This window comes from Gadus chalcogrammus, chromosome 5 (genome assembly GCF_026213295.1).
Source record: "Gadus chalcogrammus isolate NIFS_2021 chromosome 5, NIFS_Gcha_1.0, whole genome shotgun sequence".
Taxonomy (NCBI): Eukaryota; Metazoa; Chordata; class Actinopteri; order Gadiformes; family Gadidae; genus Gadus; species Gadus chalcogrammus.
Genome location: NC_079416.1, coordinates 21,528,117 through 21,545,820, shown reverse-complemented (window position 1 = coordinate 21,545,820; position 17,704 = coordinate 21,528,117). Strand labels below are relative to the sequence as shown.

The window sequence follows — 17,704 nt, the reverse complement described above, 5'->3', positions numbered from 1 at the left end:
GTTAGGGTGTTTGAGACTCAAAAATGATGCTCAGTGTTCAATCCCAAATGTCCTCAATCTTCCCGTAGGCCTCGTCTCCCCCTCTTGGTGCTTTTTCCGTTGGCGAGGCATTCATTGCCTCGGCTCTCGTTTAAAGATGCACACCTGCCATCCATCTTCAGTCGTCATCTCTGCTCTATGTAAACCCCGCTTCTTCACCCACTCATCGCCAGATTGTTGATTCAACCACACTGGCAGATAACCAGTCGAGGCTTTTGTGAATGTCGTATTTCAGCATACATTTCGTGTTCCATGTTTCCATGAGTGTAATTTCCGTGCAATTATCGACGTGAGACATGTGCTCCAGAGACTCCTGTAGAACAATCTCTCATTAACCCAAAACCTTCATGTTAGTTTATGGTGGAGGTGGATGCCCAAGATCCTGAAGTTGGCACAGTCAAGTCGCAGCTCTCAGACCTGAAGCTTCCTCCATCGGCTTTTTCTCCCGCGGCTTATCCCCCACTGAGGGGAACCATGACGTTGGGAACCGGAAGCTTCTCGCTGTGAAACTGGTTTTGAAATAATGGAGGCACTGGCTGGAGGGAGCTGAACATCCCTTCATTGTTTGGACCGACCACAAGAACCGTGACTCCATTCAAACAGCTAGATGCCTCAACTCCCGTCAAGCCTGGTGGGTGTCTTTTTCCCGGTCGCTTCAGCTTCAATCTAACTTACCTTCCAGGTTCCAGGAGTATCAACCCCGACGCTCTCTCCTGCCAGTTTGCCTCTGTGGGGTCGGTTCCCGGCTTTGACACTATTCTCCCGTCGTGCTCTGAGGTGGCCGCGGTGATGTGGGTGATTTGTGATGCCAAACTCGTCCAACCTGACCCAGGTAATGGCCCTACTAAGCGTCACTTTGTGCCTGAGTCAGTCAGCTCCCAGGTCCTTCAGTGGGTGCACACCTCCAGGTTTACCTGCCATCCTGGAATCAGCCACACTCTCTCTCTACCGAAGCGGCGCATCAGGTCCCATCTTCGTCAGTGTCGCAAGATTTCGAGGGGACGTTCGTTCCACTCTGCTCCGCTCAGCTGAACGCTGATCGCTTCCGGTCCGAGCCACCCCACTTCCGCCCGGGTCAGAAGATTTGGCTTGCCTCTGAGGACCCTCCCCGATAAGACGTCTCCAAGAAGCTTGCCTGCGTCTGCGCTTGGGTTCCCCGGTTAGTTTGAAATAAGAGCAAGATGATCCCCAACCCATTCCGGCCCATAATGACATGCATCTGGATTTGCGGCAAGTCACTTTGGATCAAAGGGTCTGCTCAATGACTTAGTAACAGCAAATGATGGAATCAAACTCTTTGTGAAGGTGTTTCATGTCTCGTTTGTTGGTTTATAGGCTTACCTGTGCACTGTGAAGTCTGTCCTCAGCATCGGTTTGTTCTGCTAAAGTTGTGAGCTTCCGTTGCAGTGCTCCAATCCACATGGTGGCCTCTTGGTTTTGAGTGTTGAATTCTCTGAGCTGAATAAGAAGAGAGGAGGGGATTGATGTCATTGGGTGTACATCGTTTTCGATAAAACTGGTCAAATTGTCAAATATACAGCTTGCTTCATATTTTGACCATTATGGGACTAGCAGGCATGGTAGTATATATTTAGCATAGGCATATCTTGTTAGTACGATAGTTTCTAGCTAGCATTACTGCATACTATGAAGATTATATTCTGGTGTTTGAATTGTGTATTCTCGCTGTACTCCACACTCGCTACGATATTTATCAAAATTGTACAGTTCTGTCACATAGATGATTTATGTATATATATTTTCATGCTTTTTAACCTCACTGTGACCTTAGCCGAGATCCTCAGTAGGTGATCCTCACCTCCCCGTCCCTCTTCTCCGTTTCCAGGGCAACCTGGGCCTCAGCCTCCTCCAGGCTCTGTGTGGCGCCGGTCAGGACCAGCCTCCAGCGCTCCTCCGCCTCCTGCACGGCCTGCTGCACCTCCTCCCTCCTCGTGCGGTCCTCCTGCTCCAGCCGTCCACACAGACCCTGACCGCCCCTCCTCAGGTTGTTCACCTGCCGGTCCCCTTCGGGTCTGGAGCCCAGCACGTCCTGACAGAACACACCAAGACTTAGACACGTATGTTCCCCTCGTCGTCACGTAATGTTATGGTATCTGTGGGGAAGCGGGAGAGTGTGGTGGCCAGAGGGTTCGACTCCCAGACAAAAGCTTGTTTGTTCCAAAGTCAAAGCTGTTATACGACTCAACAATGAATTGGTCATATTTGTATGTTTCCATTCCTTCTTCCATCAGGGCCTCAGAGACAGGGGATTAATGTCCTGGTTTGCTGCACTGGTAGGGTGTGATGGTTTAGGGGTTTGAATGAATGCACTTGGATAAAACTGTCCCCCAAATAGCCGAGCTAATGGACTATACCATTGAGGGGAAACCATTCAGTAGCTGGTTTCTCAAAGAGATGTGAAAGTGTTTATCACTGTTGTCAACAGACATCTGGTGAAAACCCCTTCCATTTAACCCCAAGAACTCTGAACCTCAAACCTATTCATACACTGAAATGCCCTGAAAATGTAAATTTTTAATGTTGTACATATTATTGTACATTGGAGATATTGTACATATGTACATATATGTTCCTCATATTGCATATTTAGATAGATTTTATTTTATTTTATATACACCATTTTGTTCTGCCTTACCTTTTTAGAATTAATTTATTGTAAATACTGCCCATCTTATTTTACCTAATTGTATCCTTTTGTTCTTATTGCACCGTGGGTCGGAGATTAACGCAATTTCGATTCCTCTGTATGTCTGGCCCATATTTTGAAATATTAGACTTAGACTTTGAGTGTTCCTCTGACCTTCGCGGCGAGGCGCCTCTGCTCGGCGGGCGCGTGCCTTCCCAGCGCGTCCAGCGCCCGCTGCCTCTCCGCCACCCACGCCAGCGTCCGGTTCTTCTGCAGGTGGAAGTCCTCGGAGAGGGCGCTCCTCTCCGCCTCCCCGGCCCCCCGCAGGACCCCCGCCCACTGGGTCTCCACCTCCCGGAGGCTCTGCTGGACCTCCTGCCGCCTGACGCTCTCCTCCGGCTCCGCGTTCCCGCACAGGGTCCCGGCTTGCTTCCGGAGCTCCTGGAGTTTGGCGTCTCCGGCGGGCTTGGAGGCCAGGATGTTCTGGAGGAACCAGGGGAGGAACGTTTGAGAAGAGAGAGCATGAGAGAAGTACGAGGCACATATATGCTCTATACATTATCTACAATGCTACTGACGTTGATAATAATGATCCTTTTTTACAGACAGGTACATTTCACCTCGACCATTATCAAACTAATGACCATGTTCATCATTTTCTATATAAATACGAACACAAAAATATAAATGTATTATATTGACTATAATTAATTTCATGGACATTCCTAGCTGTCCCAACTCACCCGAGGGATTTGCAGCCTTTCCTCAAAGGTCATGTGACCTCCGACAGACCTCAGGGTCTGGGCCTGCTGTCGGACCCAGGACAGGACGCTCTCCTTCTGGCTCTTGAAGTCGTTGAGGTTCTCCTCTACGGCCGCCTGGGTCTCGGCTCTGTGGAGGGACTCCTCCGCCCTCTGGAGAACGCTCCTCCACTGCTCGGCCGTCGCCTCGACCGTCTGCTGCACCTCCCTCCTCCTGCCCTCCTCCAGGTCCTCACACTTACACACGCTCTGCCCTCGCCGTCTCAGGTCGTCCACCTGAGCGTCTCCGTCGGGCCTGGAGACGAGCACCGCCTGACAGGGGCAGAGCAGAACATTCCCATGAGACGAGAACGTCCAAGCTCGCTGTGGAGGGACCTCCTTCTGGTCCGGGGGAACCCAGGGGAACTAGTGTGCTCACCGTGTAAGTTATACCACTGGTAGCGAACGATTCCAACATGTGGCCTCTGTGCTACACATCATGCCTATACTTCAAGCCACATTTCCTCACCTTAACCACTATCCTGTCCATAAAGGCACGAAAAGTCTCCCCTGTGAGGCCAAAGCCAAGGGACCTTCTAGCAATGATGTTTAATTTCCAAAACTAACATGATCAAAATTGTCTGATCTAGGGCGGTTCCAGGTCTAACTATGTAGACAACACCGCTTGTTGGTTTTATGTTATTTTTAAGTTGCGTAATGTTATTACTCTGTTTGCGACCCAATCAAACAATACCTTACAAAGAACTGCTGGGGTATACAAGAGGTGAAATAACTGCTGTACAAGAGACCTAATACACACCATGCACACTACACACACTCTATGCACTACAACAGGGAGTAATACAAAAAATTACCAACTGTCCATACGGTCTACACACACACACACTATACACACACATGAAACACATGACACACACTAGACCGCCTCTAAAATGTCCCTGACCTGTGCTGCCAGTTTGACCTCCTGGTGTTGTCCCTGGATGTGGGGCGAGGCCAGGCCTTCAGCCAGGTCTCTGATCCAGGTCTGGGTGCTCTCAGCCTGGGTGTGGAAGTCCTCCCGCTGCCCCTCCAGGTCCCTGCGGGCCTGGCTCTGCTGGTCCCCGAGCCGGGTCTCCAGGTTGCGGCAGCGCTGGAGCAGGTTGTCTCCGTCCTTCAGCAGACCGTCGGCCCTCACGCCCTGCCGGCGCACCGCCGACAGGAGCTCCTCCAGGGACTCGGCTCTCCCCCTGCACCGCCGCGGGAGAGGAGAGCAGCCGTCCGTTAGAGAGTCGCCATATTATGAAGGTTTGAGGGTGTGTGAGATGTGTGGAAGTGTTGTTATTCAAGCTGTGGATCGTGTTCTACAGGGCCTGGTATCAGTGGTGCAGACTGAAGAGGTGTGGATCGTGTTCTGGAGGGCCTAGTCTTGGTGTTGCAGACTGAAGAGCTGTGGATCGTGTTCTAGAGGGGTTAGTGTTGGTGGTCAGAATGATGAGGTGTGGATCGTGTTCTGGAGGGCCTAGTCTTGGTGTTGCAGACTGAAGAGCTGTGGATCGTGTTCTAGAGGGGTTAGTGTTGGTGGTCAGAATGATGAGGTGTGGATCGTGTTCTGGAGGGCCTAGTGTTAGTTCTGCAGACTGAAGAGGTTTGGATCGTGTTCTAGAGGGGTTAGTGTTGGAGGTGCAGACTGAAGAGGTTGGGATCATGTTCTAGAGGGGTTAGTGTTGGTGGAGTAGGCTGAAGAGGTCTGGATCGTGTTCTAGAGTGGTTAGTGTTGGAGGTGCAGGACCTCATACCTCTGGTCTTGGAGGTCTTTGAGCAGACGGCTGACTTGGTCTGATTCCACAGAGTCTTCCTCCTTGTTCTTCAGCCACTGTTGGAACGCATCATACTGCTCCTGAAGACTGAAGGTCAGAGATCAGAGTTTAGAACACATAAATGGCAACACAGGATCAGCTGAAAACCAAAAATAAGCCCAGAAAGGAAAAATTACCAAACTTGCAATGAGGCAAAAAAAATTGACTTGTTAAAGTCGTTCTTCATTTAAGTGTCAAATACTTCAGGATTTAATATAAGGGTGAACTTAACCGGAGCGCTAACGCTGTCCACCCCGATGGGAGCTCAACTCAGGCCCGGCGATATCTAATTTGACGCCCTAGGCGAGATTTCTGAGAGGGGGGGGGGGGGGGGGGGGGGGGGGGGGGGCGGAGCTTCATCGCGCTTCAGTGATGGTTTCAACAACAATTCAATAGCTGTTGTTCCCCCGTTCGCCCCATTCCCCGTTCCATTTCGAAACGTGTTTGGACAGCATGATTTAGTTCACTTGTTTCATTAAACGCTTTTGTCGCCCCCTACGCATTTGCCGCCCTGGGCGACTGCCTAGTTCGCCTACGCCTAGCGCCGGCCCTGGCACCACTACTGGAGCCCTACCTCTTGAACGTGTTGAGGGTGCTCTGCATCTGCTGCTGGCGGTTGCTGCAGTGGGTTGCGAAGGTGGACACCTCCTTCTGCTGCTCCTCCAGCCAGGAGGTGAGCTCCTCCAGGACAGGGGGGGGGATCTGCTCCCTGCCCCCATCCAGACGCTCTCTCAGCTGGGCCAGCCGTCGCTCGCTCTCCCTGGCCTCCAGGAAACCCTGGAACATCATGCAGAGGACACAGGTTAATATTAGGAATATTACATGAAAGGCATATTGATGTTCAGAATCTCTATCCATCATTTTTCTAACAAACAGCTACATACATACTGGGTAATCTATCCATTCTCTCTCTCTCTCTCTCTCTCTCTCTCTCTCTCTCTCTCTCACTCTCACTCTCACTCTCTCTCTCTCACCGTCAGTCTGTTGAGGGATGTCTCCACATCCTCACGACTCTCCGGATTCTCGAAGCACTCGTTGATTGACAGCTGGAGGTCCTGGAAGAACTCATCAAACCTCTGGTTGTCGTCTGGAACAGCAACACAGGGTCAAGGTTACAAAGGGAGTGTTTGTTGAAGGTCTAATGTTGACAATAGTTTAGTTTCTTTAAAGTGGCCTTTATTGGTTTCTGGTAGCTAGGATGCAGTACTGATACTGATACTCAAGAATGGTAATGTAAATGAATCATGCAATTCGGTTTATGCTTTAGATGTTGTTCTGTGGAGAAAACTACATAGGGAAATGTCTGCCGCAGTTTAAAGTCAGAGGTCATATTACAAAAACTAGGTTGCAGTTTGCTTGTTTGTAATAATAAACAGAAGAGACAGTAGACACTGGACGAGATAATACATGAAAAAAGTTAATAGTGAATTTTGAGTGAGTGTAAATATTGTGTGTTAAAGAGTGAGTTTAAACAGTGATTGTAACGGTTGAATATAAAGAGTGAGCGTTAAAAGTGAACTTAAATTGAGTGAAAAAAGTATAAAAGAGTGAGTGTAAATAGTGAATATTAATGAGTGAGTGTAACGAGTGAGTAATAAAGTTGGAGAAATAAAGAGTGTATGTGAAGAGTGGTAATTACGAGTGAATATTAAAGAGTGAGTTGACGGAGTGAATGTAAGGTGTGTGGGTGAATAGTGAGTGAAGAGATTGAGTGTAAACAGTGAGGATAAAGCGGACCTCTGATGGCGGTAGCCAGGTCCTTCCCCTGGTCGTCTCTCCTCCTCTGGATGAGCTCTCTGCCGAGGGAGAAGGCGTGTTTGAGGCGGTAGGCGTCCTGGGTCAGGGGCTCCAGGGCCTCGGGGCTGGCCACGCTGGAGATCAGGTCCAGCTCCCTCACCACCCCCTGGGCCTTCTCCTCCTGGAAGTCCAGGTCCTCACTCAGATCCTGGAGACACATGAGCAGGACCACGTTAATGTTAGAGTTATACCACGGCAATAGGGAGCGACTAACGTGCACTTCATCTCACGGCCTGCAGGCGGCGCCCGTTTTACGACGCAAAGAGACCCGCAATCATTTTAAGGGAATGGGAAAATTTTGATTTAAGTCTCGTGATACAAAAAAAAATCTTTTATTTGTTTGTTTACGATGTCAGTGGCATTTCGTCCATTTTATTGCATTTTGAGTGGTCCCCTTTTGCTTTTATTTTTTTAAATGTTATTAAGGAATTAATATTAATGTTAATTGATAAATATAAATACGGCTGAATGCCTTATAAATCGTTTGCGCTGCCGCTCCCTATCATACCCTTACCAGGACTCTGTCTTCAGAACCGTTTCCTACCTGTAGTAGGGTGTTGGCCCGGGGCTCCGAGGTGGAGACGTTGTTGACGGAGGTCTGGATGTTCTCCACGGCGGCAGCGCACTCCTGGATCTTCTCAGCCAGGTGTTTCTTCACGGCCATCAGCTCCTCAAAGACGTCGGTGCTGTCACTGAACAGCTCCTGCACCTGCTCCATCCTCTTCCTCAGCTGGGTCTCCACCACCTGGGCAGAGGGTAGGGGAGGAAGGTGGGTCCAATAGGAGCCTGATAAGAGGACCAATGGATCACAGCCGTGGTGGATCGGTAGTGTTTCAGGCCGACGTAAAAAGGGTTTTTAAAACAGTGGTTCTTCTGCAAGTTCAGCCGCTGCCGAGACGTTTGTGCGAAGTGTGAGGAAGAAAATGTATTCACCAACTTTATCTTACAATTTGAGGCATCATTGATACATTTTTATAAAGTCGACATTCTTTGTCTTTTGTCTTTCGAGCAGGAACTTTGTACATGTGCTTATGTCATGTTACTTATATCATGTTCACCTGTAGCTCCAGCGGGGGATCCTGGCTCTGCAGCATCTCCTGGATCTCCACCGACTTCTTATGGAAACGCTCAATGTTCTCTTCGTGGCTCTGGATCTCATCCTGGTGACACAGGAAGCTCAGCCTTCAGCTTTTCAATGTAAATACCGGAAACTGGACTTTGCTGCACATAATATACTAGCACAACCACTAATCCTCGAGCAAACACCCTAACATAGCATCAACAACCTGCATTAGCAACAACTATTTACTTTTCATCCATTCATCCAAAGTGAATAACAAAAGTGGATGTCTTAAGATGAATGTCATTAAGAAGCAGGTATAGTCTAGGGGCCTACAAGTAGCCCCACACCCTAACCTCGAGCCTATCCTCCCACACCAACACATCTAACCATTGTTCATTCTTTTGAAGTCATTCATTTATGTCTATGTTTTTTGCGCGTGCGTGTTTGTGTGCGTAAGCGCCTGTACGTGTGTGTTTGTGTGTGTGTGTGTGCGCCTGTGTGTGTGTGGGGTCCGTACCCTCATTTCCAGGACCTGCTGCTCGCTGTGGAAGGGGTGGCTCTCAGCGAACACGGCCAGCTTGGCCGCCGCCCAGGCCTCCACCTCCGCCCCCAGCCCCAGCTGCCTCTCCCACTGCTCTAGCGCCACCTGCAGGTTGTCCATGTACGACTCGCTCTTCTCCGTCACCTGGAACAGCACACCAGGTTAGACCAGACCAGGTTACACCAGACCAGGTTAGACCAGGCTAGACCAGGTTAGACCAGACCAGGTTAGACCAGGCTAGACCAGGTTAGACCAGACCAGGTTAGACCAGACCAGGTTAGACCAGGTTAGACCAGACCAGGTTAGACCAGACCAGGTTACACCAGGTTAGACCAGACCAGGTTAGACCAGACCAGGTTACACCGGGTTAGACCAGACCAGGTTAGACCAGACCAGGTTAGACCAGACCAGGTTAGACCAGATCAGGTTAGACCGACTAGTCCAGGTTACACCAGGCAAGGTGAGACCAGGTTACACCAGACCAGGTTAGACCAGGTTACACCAGATTAGACCAGACCAGGTTAGACCAGGCTAGACCAGGTTAGACCAGACTATGTTAGACCAGGTTAGACCAGGCTAGACCAGTCCCAGTTAGACCAGACCAGGTTAGACCAGACCAGGTTAGAACAGGTTACATCAGGTTATTCCAGGCTAATTCAGACAAGGCTAGACCCAACCAGGCCAGGTTAGACTCACTAGACCCTCCAAGGCTAGACCAGAGCAGGTTAGACCATGGAGCGAGCTACAGAAACAGGAGGAGCCCTAATCGGGGGTGCCTAGGGCCTTACGTCCAGCCAGCCGTCCATCAGCGCGTCGGACTCGGCCTCGAACGGGGCCTCGCTGCAGTCGGGCATCTTCTTGAGGTGGGCCGTCAGCTGCCTGGAGACAACCCGGACCTCCTCCATACGCACGCCCACGCCCCGCAGGTCCTCCTTGATGTCGTGGACCTGCACGCACACACGTACGGAGGGCCAGAAGGTTCAAACCACTCCTCGTTGTGGATGTGGACTCATCCGTGCACATTTCATTGTCTCCATACCCGCATTGGTTTGTATCAGATTTCACATTCATGTTTTCATACGTTAAAGTACACCTCCTTTTTTTCTGGATTTATATTTCGTTATCATACCGTTATGTTTATTACTGCGATTTATTTTTATTTTTTATTTTTTATTTTCTTCAGCAGAGGCCGGAACCAGCGAAGTAAATCAAAACAGCTTCCCGTTCAGCGTCGTCGCGGTGACGCGTGTCCCGTTACCTTGGCGATGAGCCTCTGCAGGTTTTCCTTGCCCATGTAGGACGCCTGCTCTCCCATCACCTGCTCCGCCTTTTGCATGGTGCTGCTCACGTAACCGCGGCAACCCTGGAACTTCTTCAGCAGTTCCATCAGGGTGTTGCACTCCTCCAGCCTGCCAACAGGGGGAGCAGTGGTCAGTGTTCTGAAGGCCCACCCTAGCCCGATGCCATGCTGGTCGTAGCGGACAGCTTGGATTTCCCGCCGCACGTCAAGATCAACATTTATGAACACGTTTGACCGTGTTTGACTCTGGCCTTTCCAATGTTTGATTTACAAATCACCACCTTTGAGGAAACAGTACAGCCGGGCGTCTGTTTCCTAAGCAAACTTACATTTACATTTACTCTCCGCGGCACTCAACCCGCTCTACCTCCGGAGCTACTGTCGCCCCCATTTTGTTGTGAAAGGCAAAGAACCCCGACAGGCAACACACGCATTGATCCAGCCATTACAACCCCTCTTGAAGCAGTCCCTCATCCACAGAGTCTTCATCCTCCTCCTCCTCCTCCTCCTCCTCCTCCTCCTCCTCCTCCTCCTACCTGTCCGTCACGGCGGCCTGCGTCTCCTCCCACTGGGCCTTCAGAGGCTGCAGCTGCTCCTCTGCTCCTCCCCCTTCTCCGTGGAGGTCGGTCAGGGTCTGGAGCTCTGAGCGCTGGGTCTTCAGCTGGACCTCCAGGTCCGACAGAGCCCTCAGCCTGGACACACACACACACACACACAGGCACACACACAGGCATAATTATATAAAAAAAAAATCCACAATGTCTTGTTTTTAAACGATTTATGATAACTTTATGCTCTGTAAGGTGACCTTGGGGGTCTTGAAAGGCGCCTGTAAATTAAATGTATTATTATTATTATTATTATTATTATAAGCACACACACACTGGCCCGCACACACACACACACACACACACACACACACACACACACACACACACACACACACACACACACACACACACACACACACACACACACACACACACACACACACACACACAGGCACACACAGGCAGACGCAAACACACACACACAGGCCCGCACACACACACAAAGGCCCACACAGGCACACACACACACACCTCAGACACAGGCAAACACACACATACACATACACACACACACAGAGGCACACACACACACACACACACACACACACACACACACACACACAGGCACACACACACACACACAGAGGCACACACACACACACACACACACACACACACACACACACACACACACACACACACACACACACACACACACACACACACACACACACACACACACACACACACACACACACACACACAGGCACAGGCACCAGACACACACACGGCTGTGGTTAGTGGTGAAATGTATATTGTACATCCATTTTCTTTATGATATTTGTTATACTCCGTCAATGTATCAATAAAATATTTCAATATTCTCTCTGCTTCTCTGTCATGTAGAAAAAAAAGCACAACCACACCGATACACAAACACACACGCATACACACAGGCACACATACAGACCCCCCCCGCACACACACACACACACACACACACACACACACACACACTCACACACACACACACACACACACACACACACACACACACACACACACACACACACACACACACACACACACACACACACCGCCCCCCCCCCCAGCCCACCTGTGCTGCACTGCGGGCACGTTGGGCTCCTTCAGCCCCTGCTTCTCCGCCGCCTCCGTCAGCCGCCTCATCTCGCCCAGCAGGCTCCGCCCCCTCAGGCCCAGCGACCGGGACTCCGCCTCTCGGTGGAGGCTCCGCTGCTGGCCGCTCACCTGGCGGTCCGCCTCCTCCAGCCGGCCCTGCAGCACCAGCACCATGTCCAGGCAGGAGGCCGGCGCCCCGTCCCGGGTCACCACCAGCCGGGCCCCCTGCAGCAGCACGTCCAGCTGGGGGGCCTTGTCCCGCAGGCTGCCCACGCTCTGCCGGCTGAGCCCCAGCCTGGCCCGGGCCTCCTGCAGCAGGGCGGGGTCGCTGCAGGGCGCCGACTGCACCCCGGCCACGTCCTGCTCCACGCTGCGCAGGGACATGAGGAAGCGGTCCAGCGCACGCGCCGCCGCCTCGCTCTTGCGCACCTGCTGCCGGAGCTGGTCCAGGCTGGCCCGGTGCGAGGCCACCTCCTGGGACAGCGAGGCCAGGCTGCTGGAGTCCACCGGGTCCAGGCGCGACAGCTGGTCCAGCTCGCTCTGGATGCTGTCGTCCAGCTCCTGCAGAGAGGCGGAGATGTTCTCTTACCTCGTCTGGGGCGGCGGTCAGCTGCCTGGTCTCGGTTTATCCCGTTTAAAGTAAGCTCGATGTTATCCTGTCTTAACTTAACCTCACTTAACTCATCTTGGTTATTGTAAACTTTATCTTTACCGAAGGTTAGTTTAATTTATGTAAAGTAAGATTGTTTTCTTCTTAGGTTAACACTTTTGTTGTAAAATTAGTTTAGCTTCTCATTTCAGTGAAGCATGTAACTCTTGATTGTGAGTATAACATGTGTGTAACTCTAACATAGTAAAGTTTATATGAATGTTTGTAACTAGCATATTAACGTTTGTATGAACGTATGTTACTCTAACACAGTAGAGTTTTTATGAATGTACGTTACTCTTACATAGTAACGTTTGTATGAATTATATATCTCTAACATAGTATCGCTTGTAACATAGTAATGTATGTAACTCTAACATCGTAATGTTTGTATGAATGTGTGCAACTCTAACATCGTAACATTTGTGTGAATGTATGTATATATATATTAACGTATAGTAACGTTGTTACGTTGATAGTAACGTTTGTATGAACATATGTTACTCTAACACAGTAAAGTTTTTATGAACGTATGTAACTCTAACATAGTAACGTTTATAACATAGTAATGTATGTTACTCTAACATCGTAACGTTTATGTACAGTGACGTTGTTACGTTGATAGTAAAGTTTGTATGAACACACGTTACTCTAACATAGTAACGTCTGTATGAATGTATGTAACTCTAACATCGTAACGTTTGTATGATTGTAAGTATCTATATATTAACGTACAGTAACGTTGTTACAATGATAGTAACGTTTGTATGAACGTATGTTACTCTAACACAGTAACGTTTGTATGAACGTATGTATAACATTTGTATAAATGGATGCATCTCTTCCATGTGGGCGTGTCTCTTGGTGACGTGGGCGTGGCCGCCCCACCTTGATGTCGCCGACGGTGCTGCTGGCCAGGGTGAAGGCGGAGACGTCCTTGGGCTGACGGAGGTAGCGGTCCAGCCGGTCGATGAAGTCCACCATGTGGTTCTGGGTGGAGTCGATCTGCCGCAGCGCGCCGCCCAGCGCGCCCCCCCGCCGCTGGAGCTCCACCAGCTGGGCGCGCCAGCGCTCGCGGAGCTCCGCCCTCTCCTGCTCCGCCCTCTCCTGCTCCGCCCCGGGCCTGGCGGTGCCCTGCTGGGGGCACTGGGTGGAGAACTCCGACCACAGCGCCTCCGTCTCTTGCCTCAGTAACTGGTGCGGAGGAAAGGAGGGCGATTTCAACCACTGAGAAACGGTATCTGACTTTTAAAAGCGTTTGACACTTTTTTTGTTTTTAAGGGAAGCCCGAGCCCCAGACTCCGCCTTCAAAACGTGCTCTCAGGTGGAGTTCATTCTGGGCTGTGAGCGCCCCCTTCAGGTCGCAATCACTAAGCGCAGGACAAGTGTGTCGCATCAACGCTCATCAGCGGGTGACCGGGTAACCACATCAGTCCGTCAGAGGTGCTGCACTCAGCCAATCGTGTTGCATAGTTTTGTTGACTTCACAGCATCCCGTGGGAGTGTGCGTGGGCGATGGCGTGTGTGCGTGGGCGATGGCGTGTGTGCGTGGGTGATGGCGTGTGTGCGTGGGCGATGGCGTGTGTGCGTGGGCGATGGCTGGTTCAAGCAGCCTCACCTGAGCGAGTCGGACACTGACTCTGGGGCTGGGCGAGGCTGCACTCCTGTGCATTGAGCAATCAGTGTGCACAGGATAAACCAGCCATCACCCGAACAATCAGGGAGAGATCTCTTTCATGGAGGCCATGTATCATCATCTGCAAACATAACAATAAACCGGTCTCCCAACATCGCCGCCATGCACCCTGTGTCTGGACCAGTGTAAGCCACCTAGGTGGCGTGTAGCTTTGGACATGGTTACAGGACCCGGAATATTGCCCGGCGTGTAAGTGGGGGTTCGGTCACTGCAAGCCATTTCACAACACATCACCACATGTGAGAATCTGGAAATAGCTTGCGTGTCTCCCCAGATGCATGCTAGCTAGATCAGAAGTGTACGGCCCCTTCAGCCACGGACAGCGGCTGCGTTCCAAATACAAAACCTTTGAAGTACGTACTGCAGCTACCCTTACAAAGTATGCAGTATGCATACAATTGGGACGCGCTACAGGGGATGTCACTGATCAGGACAATGGTAGGGCCACCCACGCATCACGAGGAGTGTGGGGCAGAAGAGTCAAAGAAAGCATGCTGGCTTGCATACTGCTACATGCGACCAGACGTAGTACAACATCCTGGTATTTTTAGCATACTGCATTTTCCATACTGAACGGTCTGGTTGGACACTCTCGCTTGTGATGTCATGCGTGGCCGTGTGACGTCACACCTGTATTTCCTGGAGACGAGTGTGCAGGCCTTTCAGGGAGACAGAATCCCCGGACAGCTCCTGGAGGATCTGTTCGTTTTTGGCCATCTGAGCGAGCAAAGACTTCTTTGAGTTCTCGTATCTGAGTGGAAGAATACACAGAGGTTAGCAAACGAGAGAATGATGGGTTGTCTTTTTGCTGCCAATGCCCGATGCTCCGGTGCCCCTTCGATGAGATGTGTGCGTGTGATCGCAGTGAACGGTGAAGTGTGACGCTCGTGTACAAACCGCTTACCTTTCTGAAAGCTCCCTCTGCACCAGGTCTTCCTCTACCGAGGGCTGCCTCTCCATCTCACTCCTCTCCTCACTACTCATCTTCACCATCACGTTGGACGCCTACCCTCACACACACACACACACACACACACACACACACACACACACACACACACACACACACACACACACACACACACACACACACACACACACACACACACACGCACACGCACACACACACAGCTGAGTGGTGGTGCCCCAGTAGGAGTGGTTCATGTCTGGGTGTGTAGTGTGTTCGGTGGCGGCCGGTACCTCAGCTGGGCCCGCTGATCGGGCGCTACTGGTCTCCCGCTGTGGGACTGCGTCCTGACTGGGTTTGGTGGGAATTCTGGGAAATAATCAGGGAATGACCATAATCATTAGTGGAAGTGCTCAAATAAAATGTGTAATTGCAGTTTCTTTATTTGATTAACTTATTGATTAGTATAAGTGTGTGTAAATTCTTGGTTCTAATTGATTCGCGTTTATTCTTGCTTATTCTGAGTGTACATTTCATTACATTACATTGAGGGCATTTAGCAGAAGCTTTTATCCAAAGTGACCTCCAAAGGACATTTGTCAGAAGAAAGAGAAACAACAATAAATCTCTGTCGGTACAGTAAGGAGGTTCATAGAACCAAGTGCCAAGCAATAACAATCACCAGGTTAACCCATTCCCCTTCTACAACAAAGATAGCTAGGATAAGACGCTATACGGTGCTAAGTACTATTCCTAAGTGCCAGGACGTACAACATATAATAAGTGCGTACATTAAGTGCCAGGACGCACAACACACAATAAGTGTGTACATTAAGTGCCAGGAAATACAACACACAATAAGTGTGTACATTAAGTGCCAGTACACAACACACAATAAGTGCGTACATTAAGTGCCAGGACGCACAACACACAATAAGTGTGTACATTAAATGCCAGGACACACACAACACACAATAAGTGCGTACATTAAGTACAAGGACCTACAACAAGCAATGAGCGCTTACATTAAGTGCCAGGACATACAACATTGCGTACATTAAGCACCAGGACGCACAACACCCAATAAGTGCGGGACGTTATCCCACAACACCCCCGGGTCTCACCCGGTCTCGGGGGTCTGCGTCGGCGCCGGGGGGTCCGCCTCCCCGCTGAACTGCCTCTGGATGGCAGCCAGCCTCGTCTCACACTCCCTCAGCTGGGCCTGGGCGAGGCGGTGGGAGTCCTCCGGGCTCAGGGTCCCACAGAGCTCCCTGAGGGCCTCCAGGTGCCCCCCCGCCTGGGCCGCGCTGCCCTGCGCCGAGAAGCACTCCTGTAGGGGACATGGAGGTGGGGGGGGCGGGGGGGAACGTCAGCCGGGGCGGTCCCAGGTTGGGACATAACTGGGACAACTGGGAGCGGGGGCGTTGCCCTCCCAGTTGTACGGTCTTTTAATATCTACATCTATGTATCTATATGTCTCTTTATACAGATATCTATAGATACGATTTCTATGTTATTCATTCTAGACGGGAAATTCTGATAATAATAATGTATCCGATAATTCATACCATGATATTATATACTATGTAGGTATTCAACGTTTAACATTGGGAATGTGTAAAGTGTTATTTATGTTTAGTTTACTTAATGTTTTATACTACTTTGATTTTTTTAATCCTATTTTTTATTACCTCTTCTTGTATGTTGATTACATTTAGTTCCTATAAGTCCTAAAATGTGCACTGCTGTTGAAATTCCCCTCTTGGATGAGTTAAAGACTATTCCTAAGACTAAGTCCCTAGTCACAAGACAGCACTGTTTCCTTTGTGGTGTCTCTTATATCCAAGACAACGCTGCGAATCAACCACAACCAGCACCACTTACAGAGCTGAAATAAAGACCCCAGAGTACGAGACCGCATTTACCCAGTCGCTCCGTCCCCTGCTCCAGGTAAGCAGAAGGAGGAAGGAAAGAGAAGAGATAAACAGAGACGCCCCAGGATTTGACAGATCCACCAAAGCGCCCCAGCGAGGGAGTTTCCTGCGAGTCTTTTGTCTACCTGTGAGTCTGCTGCTAATCTTGAGCCTAACAGCGTGTCACACTGTAGAGCAGCTGTGTTAAAGGCTTCCTTTGTTACTTCACACTGTACTTGCTGCTTAAAACGTGATATCTCACCGCCTGGATGAGTCACAACAGTGGGACACGTTAAAACACATAAAGGAATCACTGTTTCTGTACAAACACACGCACGCAAACACACACTCAAACATGCACAAACACGCACGCGCACACAAGCATTTGTCTCAATGCCACAACATGAGTACATTGGACGACTAATCAGATGAATGAATCTAGCTTGTAAAATAAATTAGCTTGTTTTGCTAGCATGCCATGGCTTTTACAGCCGACAGAAATTTTACCAACAACGACTGTTCTTTTCCGATGTAAACTCCAACTCTCCCAGTGGAGAGGATCTACCCACTGCAGTCACTCTGCCTCATGCTTGAAGACCCAACGTGAACTCCCAGTGAGCGGGCAGTCCTACCTCCCACTGCATCTGGACCGACTGGGTGAACAGCTCCATGTCCTGGAGCTGGGAGGGGGTGCAGAAGGCCTCCATGCTCTCGGCAGCCCTGAGGAACCCCTCCAGCAGGTCGGGGTCCAGGGTCCTCAGAGACTCCTGGTAGAAACCACGGGATCGTTTTACTGAGCTGCTAGCAGTGAAAACGTCCCATTGATAAAACGCTCCTAATGTAACATTACGACTGCAATAGGAAG

General features: G+C 50.3%; 1 protein-coding gene across 6 annotated transcripts in view; it reads right to left on the bottom strand.

The window, feature by feature from the left end:
• The window catches only part of syne2b (spectrin repeat containing, nuclear envelope 2b), a 126,571-nt gene that overhangs the window by 104,647 nt on the left and 4,220 nt on the right, over nucleotides 1–17,704 (bottom strand). For all 6 annotated transcript variants that reach the window (XM_056590204.1, XM_056590199.1, XM_056590200.1 and 3 more), the window contains exons 2-23: nucleotides 17,472–17,606; nucleotides 16,051–16,256; nucleotides 15,220–15,295; nucleotides 14,924–15,024; nucleotides 14,650–14,770; nucleotides 13,212–13,517; nucleotides 11,652–12,235; nucleotides 10,520–10,675; nucleotides 9,942–10,092; nucleotides 9,472–9,630; nucleotides 8,660–8,827; nucleotides 8,138–8,239; nucleotides 7,624–7,824; nucleotides 7,020–7,227; nucleotides 6,257–6,369; nucleotides 5,857–6,059; nucleotides 5,223–5,330; nucleotides 4,391–4,673; nucleotides 3,430–3,759; nucleotides 2,861–3,169; nucleotides 1,859–2,089; nucleotides 1,381–1,497 (exon numbers count right to left, since the gene is read on the bottom strand). In XM_056590204.1, the coding sequence (XP_056446179.1) occupies nucleotides 1,381–1,497; nucleotides 1,859–2,089; nucleotides 2,861–3,169; nucleotides 3,430–3,759; nucleotides 4,391–4,673; nucleotides 5,223–5,330; nucleotides 5,857–6,059; nucleotides 6,257–6,369; nucleotides 7,020–7,227; nucleotides 7,624–7,824; nucleotides 8,138–8,239; nucleotides 8,660–8,827; nucleotides 9,472–9,630; nucleotides 9,942–10,092; nucleotides 10,520–10,675; nucleotides 11,652–12,235; nucleotides 13,212–13,517; nucleotides 14,650–14,770; nucleotides 14,924–15,024; nucleotides 15,220–15,295; nucleotides 16,051–16,256; nucleotides 17,472–17,606 (4,368 nt within the window). The remainder of the gene's footprint in view (nucleotides 1–1,380; nucleotides 1,498–1,858; nucleotides 2,090–2,860; nucleotides 3,170–3,429; nucleotides 3,760–4,390; nucleotides 4,674–5,222; nucleotides 5,331–5,856; nucleotides 6,060–6,256; nucleotides 6,370–7,019; nucleotides 7,228–7,623; nucleotides 7,825–8,137; nucleotides 8,240–8,659; nucleotides 8,828–9,471; nucleotides 9,631–9,941; nucleotides 10,093–10,519; nucleotides 10,676–11,651; nucleotides 12,236–13,211; nucleotides 13,518–14,649; nucleotides 14,771–14,923; nucleotides 15,025–15,219; nucleotides 15,296–16,050; nucleotides 16,257–17,471; nucleotides 17,607–17,704) is intronic.